Raw genomic sequence first — 13,950 nt, 5'->3', positions numbered from 1 at the left:
TCCTCCCTAACCGCTGTTATAAGTTTCATTTTGCACTGACTTTATGAAACTTATTATCTCTTTTCTTTAAAGTTAATTCTTGGGTTTAAGTAATATTAATTGAAATTATTGATTTGTTTCCAGGAGGACTCCACAAAGCCAGCGGCCAGCACTTACCTCATAGACCAGATAGAACCACCCTCCCAGTATGCCTACCATGCACCACCGTCTGGTACCATGCACCACCACACGCACCCCCACCCTCACCATCACCACCACCACCACATGCATGCACCCCATGGGAGACCTCAGCTACCTCCACAGCAAATCCCAGGGGATGGAACTCTCTCCCGACGGAAGCCACCCAAGACATCCTACTTGGTCCACACGCCAATGGATAGTCAAGGCCCTGTTGACGGGACAACGGTTGGTATGGATCACCCTTCTGTTGACAGAAATGAGGATGACATCAATGCTGGCAACACTTTCGTTGATACCTTGCGAAGGAACCCATATGGCCCTGCAATGGGTGAGTTGAACTTACTTTCCCTACCTTGTGAAATAAGTAGTATTTTTATATCTGTGTAATCTAATCAATATTGGTTTTAAGTAACATTTCTATTTCTTGGATGGATTCACAATGGTAGTCAATAATTTAAAAAATTTTGGTGTAAAGAGGAATAAATGGCAGAATGTGTCACAGAACAAAGGAGAAGATTCAGCTGGATTTTACCCTTTGTGAATGTAATGTTTCTGCCTATTCATTTATGAAAGGAAAATTTGGAAAAAATATCCATGAAGAAGACTGAGGCAAAATTTTTTTATCAGATTACTAAATTTTTGCTATTAGTAGTGTTGATGAAAAAAAGTAAATAGCTTCCAAGGATTGATGAAATGACAATGATAGAAAACATTGCTTAATGTTTGCTTGTGAATCAGAATAATTTCTCATTGACAAATACTTTTTGTACATTCCTGCAAATTCTTTTCTAAAGGATTTTACTGAATTGGATACATTTGTGAAGTGGCTACATTTTACTCTGGTGATTTTGCCTTGAGAATTTAAATCAATTTTTGACTGCCTCAGAGAAGCATCAGAATGGATGGATAAAAATCACAGAATGCAATCTTGCATTATCTCTGCTTAAATCTTGTTGATGAATTATTTTTGTGAAGATAGTCTGTTTTTATTTTAATGGTTCTCTCTTCAGTCGTAATAAGCTGCATGAAGAATATCATTTTCTTCCCAGGTGGAGTCATGCCTCCTCCAATGTCTGACCAGCAACAAGCCTACTATGGCAGTCTCTCTCCAGATAGTCACTATACAGCCAACCTGACCACCACAGTTTACCCACCTGCACCTCTCGGTTTCGGTCCCACTCCCCCAATGTCCGCCACATCCTCGGCTCCCACCTCTCTTGCCCCTCCGCTAGTGGTCGTAGGAAACGGATCGTTACCACCGGATGTCACTATGATGGCCCCCTACCCCTACCTTGGCAGTGGACAGAGTTACTCAGCGAAAGGTACCCTACCACGTTCTGGTCCAAGGCCCTCACCGATTGGTCCCACTCCTCCGTCATCGTCGGCATCTTCATCTCCTCCCCCGCCTCCACCCCCTCCGCTTCCGGCTCTCTCAACCTTCAGCCCTTCGTCTGTGGTAGTGGGTGGTGGGCCGTCCCCGGACATGGAAGGCCACTTGGTGTGAAGGTTCTTTTGGGCTTCTTCCATTCTGGGAGCACGATCCATCGCCTGTGCTGGAATGGCTTTGAAGGAGAGTCGTTTCCGGCATGGAATTTCACCCATGCATTAACGTTACATTTGGATGCCCTGACATGTGAGAGTGAAGTGGCCACTTAAATGCTCAGCTTTGAGGTCTTAATAAAAATTGTGTACATGTACAGGGTAGGAGAGCAGTGCAAGGCTGAAGAATGTTTCATAATAGACTTTGACAAAGACTGACATGTGTGAAACTTCCATGCATATATTATTTAACACGTATACCAAAGTGAACAGCTATGAAAAGCAATCGTGATTGTGATTAATTGTGCTGAATTTTCATCCAATTATGCAGTAAGTGATGCTATTGGTAGTTGGTGAGGATATTATTTAATTCTCCATGAAGACCAGTTTGTCACCAAAGCAAGGAGACTTTCTTCCAAGTTAGCTCATTCATACTGAAAGAACTCTAATATGTGACTTTTATAGTTTGTTTGCCTATTACTCAGCTAAACATTGAATCCAATCAAACATTTCTACAAATGAGCTGGAGTAAAAGATGAAAGTCATTTCTGGAGAAATTTTCAGGAATCAGCTATCACTTTAGATTAAGTAAATATTTTTTGTGGTAGCCCAAATGCAGCAGTAAATATTTTTTGTGGCTTAATACGGAAGGTTATTTTCACTTCATTGCAGGAAGTTCTGCTGTTTTTTTTTATTTTTTCATATCTTCAAGTGAAGGTTATTGGGAGAAAGGAATGCATTTTATGCCTTTCTGTTATTGATGATAAAGTTGGTCATTTCAATATTTTCTTCATTGATGATAAGTTATCTTCAATGAGTTTTAAGCTTTTTTATTTATTTGAATGCATCATGTGCTCAGGATAGACACAATGGGTGATGACATTTTTTGTTATTGCTGGTGTGGAGATAAAGGCTCATATAACTGACTGAATACTAGAGCAGATGATGTACAACTAAGTGCCTTTTGTAAGTGAAAAGAAGAACCTTTGTGCATAATCCTAGGTGCAGTGTTTAAGACAAAGAAAAAGCAATGAACACTGGAGATAGTAGAACTGTGCATTTAACGAGCCTATAGCCAAAAGCATGTTTTGCTTGGTGGTTTAATGGTTCCTTTTTTATTCCAAATTGTGAGGTTGGTGAATATGTACCTTTCACAGTATGAAACCATGAACTGAAGCAATGTGTGTGTGTGTGTGCAATCATCTTTTGTTTCAAAAGTCATTCAGGAATTCTATATTTTTTCTTTCATTGGCCTGTTGTAGATGGTAGTGACAGCTTTATTCATTGTATTCCATGAAACAGTTTTCAAAAAAATGTTTGATGAAGGAATTATACAATACCCTTTTGTTTCCACTCATTCCATAAAAGCTTTTCAAACTCAGAATAATGAGACTAACACGAGTGAGTATATCTTTGGCAGAATCCATGTGTTTCTAAGTATTGAGTAGGTGTATATTTAATGTGTGTATTCAAAACTGCATGTAGATACGTGTTTATAAACCGTCAGCTGTTGAGAAAGTAAACATCCTTTGGGAATTTTTTAATGTTCATATTCAATATCCTGCTCACACACACATATGCTGGCCTCAATTTTCCAAATATTGTATAAATAAGCAACAAGAAACAGGGTGAAAACAAAATAATGCTTTGACGATTTGTCATTTTTTATGTGATGTTGGTTGAATACTGCATAAGAAATGAAATGAATGGAAAATGCAGATTTTGATAGACTGTAAGTGAAGAACGATTCTATGTCAATAGCCAATAGTGTGTGTACGCATGAACGAAATAATCCTTCCTCTAATTTCTAAGAGTTGTGTGGTTTGCTTGATTTCACTTAAAATTGATGTGCTCATGCTCTGATATCTTGAATTTTTGGGTCATGAATGAGGTGGAAACAAATTTTTCAGACACGAAGTATCATTATTCAATGAAGTGCTGTATGGATTTTCTAGTCATTGAGTTTTTTTTGTTTTGATACAATTGTTCTAGCAGTACCAAAGATCAAAAATTTCAGTATAATTCTACCCTATAGCTGTCAGATTATGTTTGGTTAACAATTTATACTGCACCTTCCACTGGTGCATATTAGCATAAAAAGATGAGTATGGAGGCCAATTAGATGCCATTGTCTTCCATAATGTATCTCAAGAAACCATTGTGGAGCTGCATTTTTGCATTAAACCTGGTGATGAAAATCCATTTTATTATCATGTATCATAGTTTTTTAAGACGATACTGGAGGTTCCTTTGCATAAATGTATTCAATATTTGTTTGGTTTGCATTCCTTCATTCTTTTACGACTTTTGGTTTTGTGTTGTCATGAAGAATTTCTGTAGGTGTCTCCTGAAAAACATTTTGCAAGTGTATTTGAGGCTTCTCTTAAAGCAGAAGAGAAAAAATCTCTAGTGCAATGTTTGTTAATTGGATAAGTTATGATAATTTGTTACTGTACTTATGTAAAAAGAAAGAGGTTTGTAAATGGCACCTTGATGAATAAATGTAAATATAAATCTTAACAAGTCACCCTTTCTGATGCTGATGTGGCATCATATTTTACATTTCACCCTTGAAATTTTAGGGTTATGAAGTATTTACCCTTTAACAGCGGAGTTTTTTTTTCGGAGTTTTATTTCGTTTTTCCGTTAAAAACTGCTTAATTACTGCCCAAGCATTCAGATAAACACTTAGTTTTAAAATTCTGTTCATTCGTTCATGCTTGAGGGGGTGTGCCCATATGGGCGCACTAGCCGTTCCAGCCACCGGTCTGCATTCTGCAGAAAAATCGCTCGTACCTTCATAATTCTCATTTTTGTTGCGTGATAATAATAATAATAATTTATTCGCTGAAGGCAATACAATTGCATAGTTTCGTCAAGTTACATTACATAAAGGATAAAAACACAAACAAACGATGGCAATAGAACACAGTATGTACGCAAATGACAATTAAAGATACATCAGGACAATATTTAATTCATTAATTTACATTTAAGTTTTTCCTTACATACAACATAACTCATTTAAGTTTTTCTTTACATACAGCATAAAATTCGCTATATACGCTATATATTTTTGTATTTACCTATAATACTTCTTTTATTTGGCAATTTGAAGAAATTTCAAATCATTGTACTTTATTTTTTCGGTTTAAACAGTTTTTTAGCTGTCCAAAGGACTTAACAGTATAAAACCTCAGTTTTGAAAAGAGTTATTGATTGAAAAAACACGTTATCAATGAGGTTATTAACAAAATTAGTCTTTTTTTGCTGGTGGAGTCTTTGAATGCCATAATTTGAATTGGGTTTTCAATTTCCGAGTATGATAGTCAGAATTTCATTGAAGGCAAAGACCTACGTCACACTTAGCACATTCTGAGCGTGCGCGGTAAGAATACTCTTCATAAAAACATCTGCGTATATCAAATGGGGCAAGTTGGTTATCACTGCGATCATACCTTATGTCATCAGACTTTCTATGATTGGTTGCACTTGATAGGGAATGTTAATCGTGAGCACCAGGTCTGGGAAAGGTAGGTACATCTTCCAGGGTTCCCACTCAACCGTGAAAACCTTAAAACCGTGAATGAGCCGTGAATTTCGTCTGTCGTGAAAAAAACCTGGAAATAGCCGTGAATTTCGTCGTAAAACCTTAAAAACCTCTCAAACTTGATTGTATATGTGCGATTGATGGATCAAAAGAAATCGATAGGTCGATCATCATTTCAAGGTCAGTCACTCGCAGGCAATGTCCACGCATTTATCTGCACACGTACATTCTGTATATTCGAAGCGCATTATTGGTCCGTATGCCATGACGATACACAGACCTTAAGCCTGTGATTGGAAGACCGGTAGCTAAAACGTTCATTAATCCTGGCGAAAAATTGACTACCCTGCCACCCTCCATTACCCACTCACAACCTTTAGCCGGCTCTAAATTTTGGCAAAGATTGGCGACGTCATTAAAGCACTTTCATTGCTGCGTTTACATTCCCGGCGTTTATCTCGTTTGCTCAATTTTTAGTTTAGTTAAAAGTGCGACCGGTGATTGTTACGTGATCAATATTTCTTTCTAAAATGGCTTATCAAAAGACCGTGAATTTTATAATTTAGTTTGAGTGGAAACCCTGTCTTCGTTCCAAAAACACTTGTGCAATCTCTCGTCTAAAGGCTTACTGCGGTATATTTGAACCAGAAGTTTCCATACAGATCCAGACATTTACAACGACAGAATGAAGGAGGAAGATAGTTTCATGTGGACCATCGGTATTTTTTCCTCTGATAGCATTCCTGTACCTGTTGATATTTTGATCCGTGAGATCAGGTCCACCCATCTATATATTGTAGCTAGAGAACACTGCTGACTGCCTAGCTTGTACCATTTTTGAGGTAACACGTGGGAATCTCGTGACCTTTGTGAGTGGATGTACACATTGGCAAGATGACTTGTCAGTCATCACCGAACAGTCATTCTATCTAACAACAACAATATTCTCGTTTTTCTCCCGCGCGAAAGCATGGGAGCAGCTGGATTGCTTCGATAGCTGTTTTTTTCGATCAATGAAATACCTTTGGGTAGTCTTTTTCTCAGAACTGTTGCAGTACCCTAATATTGTTGAGAATTTCACTGACTTATAAAAGGAAGGCTAGAAAACAAATTGTCAAAATAAATGGAAAAGGTAAGATGTATTGCTTGCTCTAGTTAATTGTCCAACATGATAAGCAAATAGGAAGAGCATTTACCTACGAATTTATGGTAGTTATTTTTTTCTTCAACATTCAGTCCCTGCTGTATGCTGATGTCCACCAAGTAATCTTGAGGAGCATTCAAGCACCATACTTAAAAGTCGAAACTTATAAGTTCACCTCGTATGAACTGTTTGCCCCCATGATTGCAAAATATTTTATCATGAATTCATCGTATTTTAGCTCGGTGGCTGGCACATAGTTTTATGAACAAATGTGCTTGATCGTATTTATGAATGGCCTAAGTGTGCACATTTTGCCGCTGTTATCTTAGTGATTATTATCTGCACAGTGATAAACCCTCATTATATTTTGCAACCTTGCAAACGGCATTATACACTAGAGTGTTTCGGATGTCATCGTAACTCTCCCAAGAATACTCTTCCTGCAGACAGCAATAACCACTCAGAATACGAAATAATAGAACAGAGAAAAAGAAATTTCTTCCGTAATGAACATTTTGGATACCTCAACTAGAGATTTACCGGGAAATGCAGCGAAATTCATTTCGAAGAATATAGTCTTAGCGGATGACACGTCATCTCTTGCCTATGCGTACGTCTTGGTCATTTTGCTGTCTCCTCCATCCCGTTCAGGACTAAAACTGACAGAGCTTGTAATGGTTGCTTGTTAACTTTCGCCTTGATTGTCTCTAAGCGACTTACGTCCAGGGATTGGACAGGGGTTGGAAAATTTGGCCACGAGTTCAATGCGGTAGATGTGATCAAGGTTAAATTTACTTTTTATTGTCTCAAAGTTTTATACGCATACAAAGTGCTTCACCATGAGCTTCACCATTGTATTTATCAAACATCCTTTCCCCTTCCGCCATGCCCCTGATTGTTGGGTATTTATACCAGTGGTAGAAAAGAACCCTACCATTCTGCATACTAGATAGTTGAACAAAGTAATACTCAAGAACCATGAATAAGAGTGCTGAATAGTAATAAAGTGTATTTTTTGTACTAAAAATTAATGTAAATATTACAAAAAATACAGCAAAAAATATTGAACTCGTTAAATTCCGATGACATATGAAAAAAATGAAAGGTTGACTAAAACTTAGCGTTTTACATAGAAATAATTTGATAACAGACCCAATAATGACGTTTGTAGCGAAGGACACCTGCCAAAAAAAGACGCTACCGGCTAGCGTACCCATATGGGATCACCCAAAAATAAATTCAGATTCCTTGTCTTATACGAAAGATATCACAATGCTGGCAAAAGAAACCGAAGTTGACAACATTCATTATAAGGATAAGATTAAATACATATCCAATTATCAAAAATAAAAAGGAAAAAAATTGCATTTACTGAAGACACTTCGCCATTTTTCCTCTTTTGCCGCTTCGAACGGAGTGAGTAAGAATACATATCATGCCACAGTCAACTACTGGTATAAGTGCTGGCCATAAGCACACGAATCAAATAAAGTGATACATTGTAATCATTTTTGGCGAAGACAGCATGTTCTATAATGTTTAGGTCGGAATTTATACGCAATTCTTTAGACCATTGCTGCTGTACCCATATGGGCACGCTAGCCGTTCAAGGGTTAACTGTAAAGCGATGGTCTTACCTCTAGCCTTAGTACGTTTTAAGTATCCAGTTATTGATTAATGATTATGGAGGATAAAGCAGTTAATACACTGCAAGAGGTACTCACAATTTAGAAGGGTCTTCAGATGATCATATCTGTCTTGTCAACCTTTTCCCTTGTCCTCTGCTATCAATCTCTCAGTTTACTAGTAAACTCGTTTATGCTGCTGGCACTGACACCAGCTTCTTGTGTTAACTACTTACCAGTATGGTGAGCCTGTCTAATTTATCTTTTTGTCAGGTCACAGGGTCATAATCGAGTTGGTCACTGTTCTGAAAAGCAATGAGTCCGCATCACCAGCGGCAACTGGTGCTTGTGTACTGAAGAGCTGCAGCTCATTAAATATTTTGAAAATATGTTGAACATGCAGGAACCTTTCAAAATACTCTCAGAGTGCTTTTTTGTACTGGTACGTGGTGCAATATATCAAGTTTTTAGAGTGAGAGGCAGTATGCTGCACACTGTGGTGGGGGATGAGGAGTTATAATAATAATAATAATACAGTAGAACCCCGTATTTGCGTTATCGGAATTTACGTTTTCCCGCAAATTGCAAGTTTTTTTCTGGGTCCCGTCATATTTTCTATCTCTCCAATGTAAATAGAACCCTGTATTTACGTCGTGTTTTTTTCGTTTTCCCGCCATGTGCATCACGACGTGCCGACTAAAAAAATTATTTGCGTGCTAAAACAATTAATCGTACACATCAGCCCATAAAAACTGTCCTTTGGCTTCCTTTCGCGCATATTTAGTTAAAAATCCAAGAGAGAGAGACGTAATGAGAACTATTTTCGGGAAGAATTTGAATGTGGCGGGACAGAACGCCACTAGCGTCGGAAAGTTGAACTACGTCATCTCGTTTTCTGTCAGCGGCGAAAAGATTCATGATATGAAAGTAGGTGTTTTGAGCAATCGAGCTATGTAATAATTATAATGCAAGAACTCCTGAAGGAATGTTGACAATAATCATGTAGTCGATAATTTGATACGAGAGTTTGAAAGGAAACCAGACGTGATGAAACATGATAAATGCCGGAACTATAAAACTTGACCGACAACTGTGATCATTTGCGCTGACTTCATTCAACAGTTGCGTAGCAATTATGGGTTAATTAAATACTTAAAAAAACTTTTTAAAACTTGAATTAACCCATTCAAATAGTAGTTTATCGCAAACTATTGTAACTTTCAAAAATTATGAAGTTGCATGACAGTTTGTACTACGCACTTGATCGCCGAGGAGTAGTTCAGATACTCGTGGGTTGCCAATTAAGTTACCCTCAATTCGTACAGGAAATAGAATTTATCCGGATTGAAAATGGAAATTCGAGATTAAAAAAAGGACATTTTTAATTGACGAGGAAAATGAAAATTTTAGAGCTAGTCGATTCCCACACCGGAACCCGCATCGATTCAAACGCTGGCGAAGCAACTCGAATGTTGGGACTGGCAATCCGATCGGATTCTCAGTCTCAACATTCAATACCGTGGTGAAAAATCGCGATGCCATTGTGAAATATGCAAACCAGTGCGGCCATTTATCAAAAATGAGAATATATGTGAAGAATTCCAGGTAAGAAGAAATAGAACGAATTGTAAAAGAGTAGTTTTTAGGTGCAAGATCATCAAATGTCCCTGCAAATGGTGTCACCTAAAGGCCTGTTTACATAGTATATTAACCCATACAAGTTAATGTCTAAATTATGAACACGAAAATGCACCGTGTATTCACCCAACTTGTGCGTATGCATGAACAGAAAATAGAACCTGTTCAAATTTGGTTCATGCATTCGTAGTCGGATTTAGGGGCAGGGGACGTGCCCCCCCACCCCCAGATGCTTAAGAAAAATTGACAAAATTAGAATACGGTTATCATAGGAGGATCTATGGGGGGGCACGTGCCCCCCCAGACACTTAAAAAATATGCAAGATTTTTAATACGATCCGGTTATCATTGCGTTCCTTTTGTATAACGTGGTATCATTGTGCCCCCTCCCCTCCAGAACAAAATCCTGGATACGGCATTGCTTGCGCCCCCCAGAAAGAAATCCTGGATCCGCCCCTGATGGTCATCATTACGTTCGCTTTGTTTTGTGTATTACTAAAGGAGGCTTAATCATTTAATTCAATAAGAATAACTTTGATATAAAAATAAAGAGAATTTTTTAAAGTCATTGTTATATCTTGTTTTTAATCTCAATTAAGACAAGATCTTTTGCCTGTCAGGCCCTCTGTGCCCCTCCCAGAAAAAAATTCTGGATCTGCCCCTGCCTACATTCGTGCATGTCCCGTTCTGGTCCACAAAAATCATTCATGCAAGTAGAAATTAACTCGTACGTGTTAATGTATCGTGTAAACAGGCCCAAAGGCCCTTGAGAAAAAGTATGTCCCCACAAGATTGGGAATTGAAGATTCCACGGCATCTATAATGGTTGGTTGGATAGATTAAAAAATAGGTACAGTCTTGTATATAAGATGGTGAGTGGTGAAAGCAAAGATGCTAACATAGAGACAGCAACTCAGTGGAAAGAATCTGAATATATTAGAGTTCTGGAAGGGTTACAGCCCAGAAGATGTTTTCAATGCGGACAAAACAGGATTATTTTTTAATTTTTGCTCCCAGCAAAAACACTGTGCTTCTGAGGGAAACAATGTTATGGAATAATGCTTAGTGAACAATTAAAAAATTAACATTTCCAAAGCCAGTGTATGAATAAAAGTGAAAATTCTCTATTTCCCGCTATTTGCATTTTCCCGCAATTTACACTTTTTTTCTTGGGTCCCTAGAAAAGTGCAAATAAGGGGTTTTACTGTAATTTATTTATCACCGTTGGCAAAATACAAATGCATGGCTATGTCAAGATTTGCATACAAAAAAAGATGCAATATAAAAAAACAAAGACATTAGGAGATGCGTTTACCATAAGCATATATATACAATAAAAATACAGAAAAGGGAAAAAACCGTACAATAATACATTTCAATATCACATGTCTTTATGAGAGTCTTCGAGGTATTCAGAGACACTGTAGTAGCACTTTCTGAATAGAAAATTTTTTACCCTCCATTTAAACCCGGCAGGTGAAGAGAGGGATTTAATTTCCTCAGGGATGTGATTATAAATTGTAGAGGCAGAGTGGTAGGGGCCTTTCAGGCAGAGAGAACTTGAGTACTGTTGGGCGTGTATATTATTTCTAGAGCGGGTAGAGTAATTGTGGTAAGAGGCATTAGCAGGAAATTTGTCCCGGTTGGAGTGTATGAAGCAAGCACATGTCAAGATATATAAAGAAGGGAGTGTGAGGATTTTGGCATTGGAAAAAAGAAGTTTACCTGGGGTACGTATAGAGACTTGAAACATTGCCTTGATGGCTTGCTTTTGTGCAGAGAAGGCTTTACTTGAGGTAGCTGAATTTCCCCAGAACAAAATGCCATAAGATAAGTGGGTGTGTATTTTGGCGAAATACAGCTTTTTCAAAGTATCAAGAGACACAACTGGTGCTAACATCCTGATCATGAAGGTGCCTACAGATACTTTGCTGATTGTTGCTTGAATATGAATTGACCAATCTAGGGTCTCGGAAATGATAAGTCCAAGGAACTTAGAGGTACTTATGCTGTTTCCGTGTGGATTTTTATTATTACTTGGGAAGAGATCTACCTTATTGGATCTCTTATGCAGAAATTGAAGGAAGACTGTTTTTTCTTCATTGAGCATGAGGTTATTTTTGCTGCACCATTGTTGCATTTCGTTGACAGTAATATTCCTGAGATGGATTAGGTTTTGGGGACTGTCGGCTGTGATGATAGCAGATGTATCGTCTGCATAGAGAATTAATTTGCCATGGGATAGGTGGTTTGGAAGGTCATTGATGAACAATAGGAATAGGAGCGGTCCCAGGAGAGACCCTTGGGGTACCCCACAGGAGAGTTTCATTGCACTGGATTTAACAGTAGAGTGACTGATGGAGTAGCAGACAACTTGCATCCTTTCACTCAGATAGGACATGATCCATTTAAGGGGCAAACCAACGATGCCGAACGCACAGAGCTTATTTTTTAGAATGTTGTGGTCAATGAGATCGAAAGCCTTACTTAGGTCAAAGAAGATTCCAAGGGTTAGTAGCTTGTCGTTTAGGCCTAGTAGTATTTCGTTTATGAGCTCAAAGGAGGCTGTTGTAGTGGATTTACCAGTCCGAAAACCATGTTGGTTGTCATGGAGTAGCTTCATTGAAGACAAATATTCATACATACGTGTGAAGAACAATTTTTCCATTAGTTTCGAAAAAACAGAAAGGATGGATATAGGTCTGTAGTTATCTGCATTTTCGCGAGAACCTTTTTTGTGAACAGGTATCACTCGGGAAGATTTGAGATTTGTAGGGAAGCACCCAGAGGAGAAAGATGAGTTTATGATATCAGCCAAGGGTAGTGCAATGGTGTGTGCAACAGCTTTCAACACTGGCATAGGGATGTCATCCAGGCCAGTAGAAAATTTATTACCAAAAGAGTTGATAGTTTTTATAATTTCTGCCTTAGTTGTGGGAAAAAGGAACATAGCTTGATGGAAGTGCTTTTGTGGGGGATTCGGTGTGTTTGCCTTTTTGAGGAGTTTTGTGGCAACATTACAGAAGTGAGTGTTAAACAAGTCAGCAATCGTTTCAGGCTCCGAGACACTGATGCCTCCAAAGTTCATAGAGGGAGGATTTTTGATTTCGACATTTGAGGCAGTGGTAAGATGTTTAATGACATTCCATGTCGATTTAATAATATTGTTTGAGTTATTAATAGTTTGTTCAATTTTATATTTCCTGCTGTTGTTTATGAGGGTTCGGAATTCCTTATGGGCTGATTGGTATGTTTTTCTGAGATTAGGATCAGTGAATTTACTCTTAAGATGAAGTTCCCGGATATTTTTAGATAGAGCAACAATTTCAGGTGAGATAATCTTAAAGTTTCTATTTGCCATACCCAGTTTAACTTTTTTGTGGGGAAAGGAGGCATTGAAATACATGATAAAAACATTGAAAAAAGCACTAAATTTGTCATCACAGTTTGCAGCCGAGATAACATCCTCCCAAGATTCCTGCTCCAGTGAGGTAGCAAAATCCATCATGGAGTTCTTACAGAAAATTCTCTTAGCAACAAGACGATTGGGAGGCTTGGGGATAAGAGTGTCATTATCAACATGCACACAGAGGCCAAAGTGGTCAGACAGGCCAGTATTGATAGTTTCTAATTTTAGCTTAGAGGCTGGGATGTTCGTGATAAAATAATCAAGGAGGGACTGGCAATTTGCAGTAACTCTAGTGGGTTCTGAATTTACAACCTGCAACCCAAAGGAGGAAAGCAAATTCATGAGGTCACTCTTCATAGTGGAATCTTTTAGAAAATCAACATTTAAATCACCGAATATTATTATACCATTCAGTCTTCTGGCCATTAGAGACACAAGAACATCATTTAAAATATTTAAAAAAATGCTAAAATTGCCTCCAGGAGGCCGATAAATGGATAAAATTGCAAGAGTTTGGTTTCTCACTTTAAGTATAGCACCAGAGCACTCACAAATTGATTCCACTGAACAGTCCAAGTTCAGACAGATCATATTTATCTTTGGTTGACAATACAATGCAACACCACCACATTTGTGCTGTTGTCTACAGTAAGAGGAGATTAGGTTTAGACCTTCGATGGCAAATGAAGATATTTCATCCTGGCGTAACCAGTGTTCAGCTAGTGCCAAAACATCAATCCCTAGCTCACTCATCAGTAATTCTAGTTCAAGGTATTTATTCCTAATACACTGAATGTTGACGAAGAAAAACTTCACAGTTCCATATATCTCCCTACATTCACTGTAACCTTTGTGACGACACTTG

At 38.1% G+C, this 13,950-nt stretch overlaps 1 protein-coding gene across 3 annotated transcripts in view; it reads left to right on the top strand.

Annotated features, from left to right (window-relative positions):
• Positions 1-4,239, top strand: part of LOC124166651 (nephrin-like) — a 463,238-nt gene extending 458,999 nt beyond the window's left edge. For 2 of the 3 annotated variants that reach the window (XM_046544272.1, XM_046544271.1), the window contains exons 19-20: positions 124-508; positions 1,230-4,239. In XM_046544272.1, the coding sequence (XP_046400228.1) occupies positions 124-508; positions 1,230-1,684 (840 nt within the window). In that variant the 3' untranslated portion in view covers positions 1,685-4,239. Of the gene's footprint in view, positions 1-123; positions 509-1,210 lie in introns of all 3 variants that reach the window. The other variant, XM_046544273.1, reaches the window with a different exon arrangement.
• Positions 4,240-13,950: the final 9,711 nt, after the last annotated feature.

The sequence above is a fragment of the Ischnura elegans genome, chromosome 10, assembly GCF_921293095.1.
Source record: "Ischnura elegans chromosome 10, ioIscEleg1.1, whole genome shotgun sequence".
Classification (NCBI taxonomy): domain Eukaryota; kingdom Metazoa; phylum Arthropoda; class Insecta; order Odonata; family Coenagrionidae; genus Ischnura; species Ischnura elegans.
Note: the sequence above shows the minus strand (reverse complement) of the source record. Positions and strands in the feature narration are given on the sequence as shown.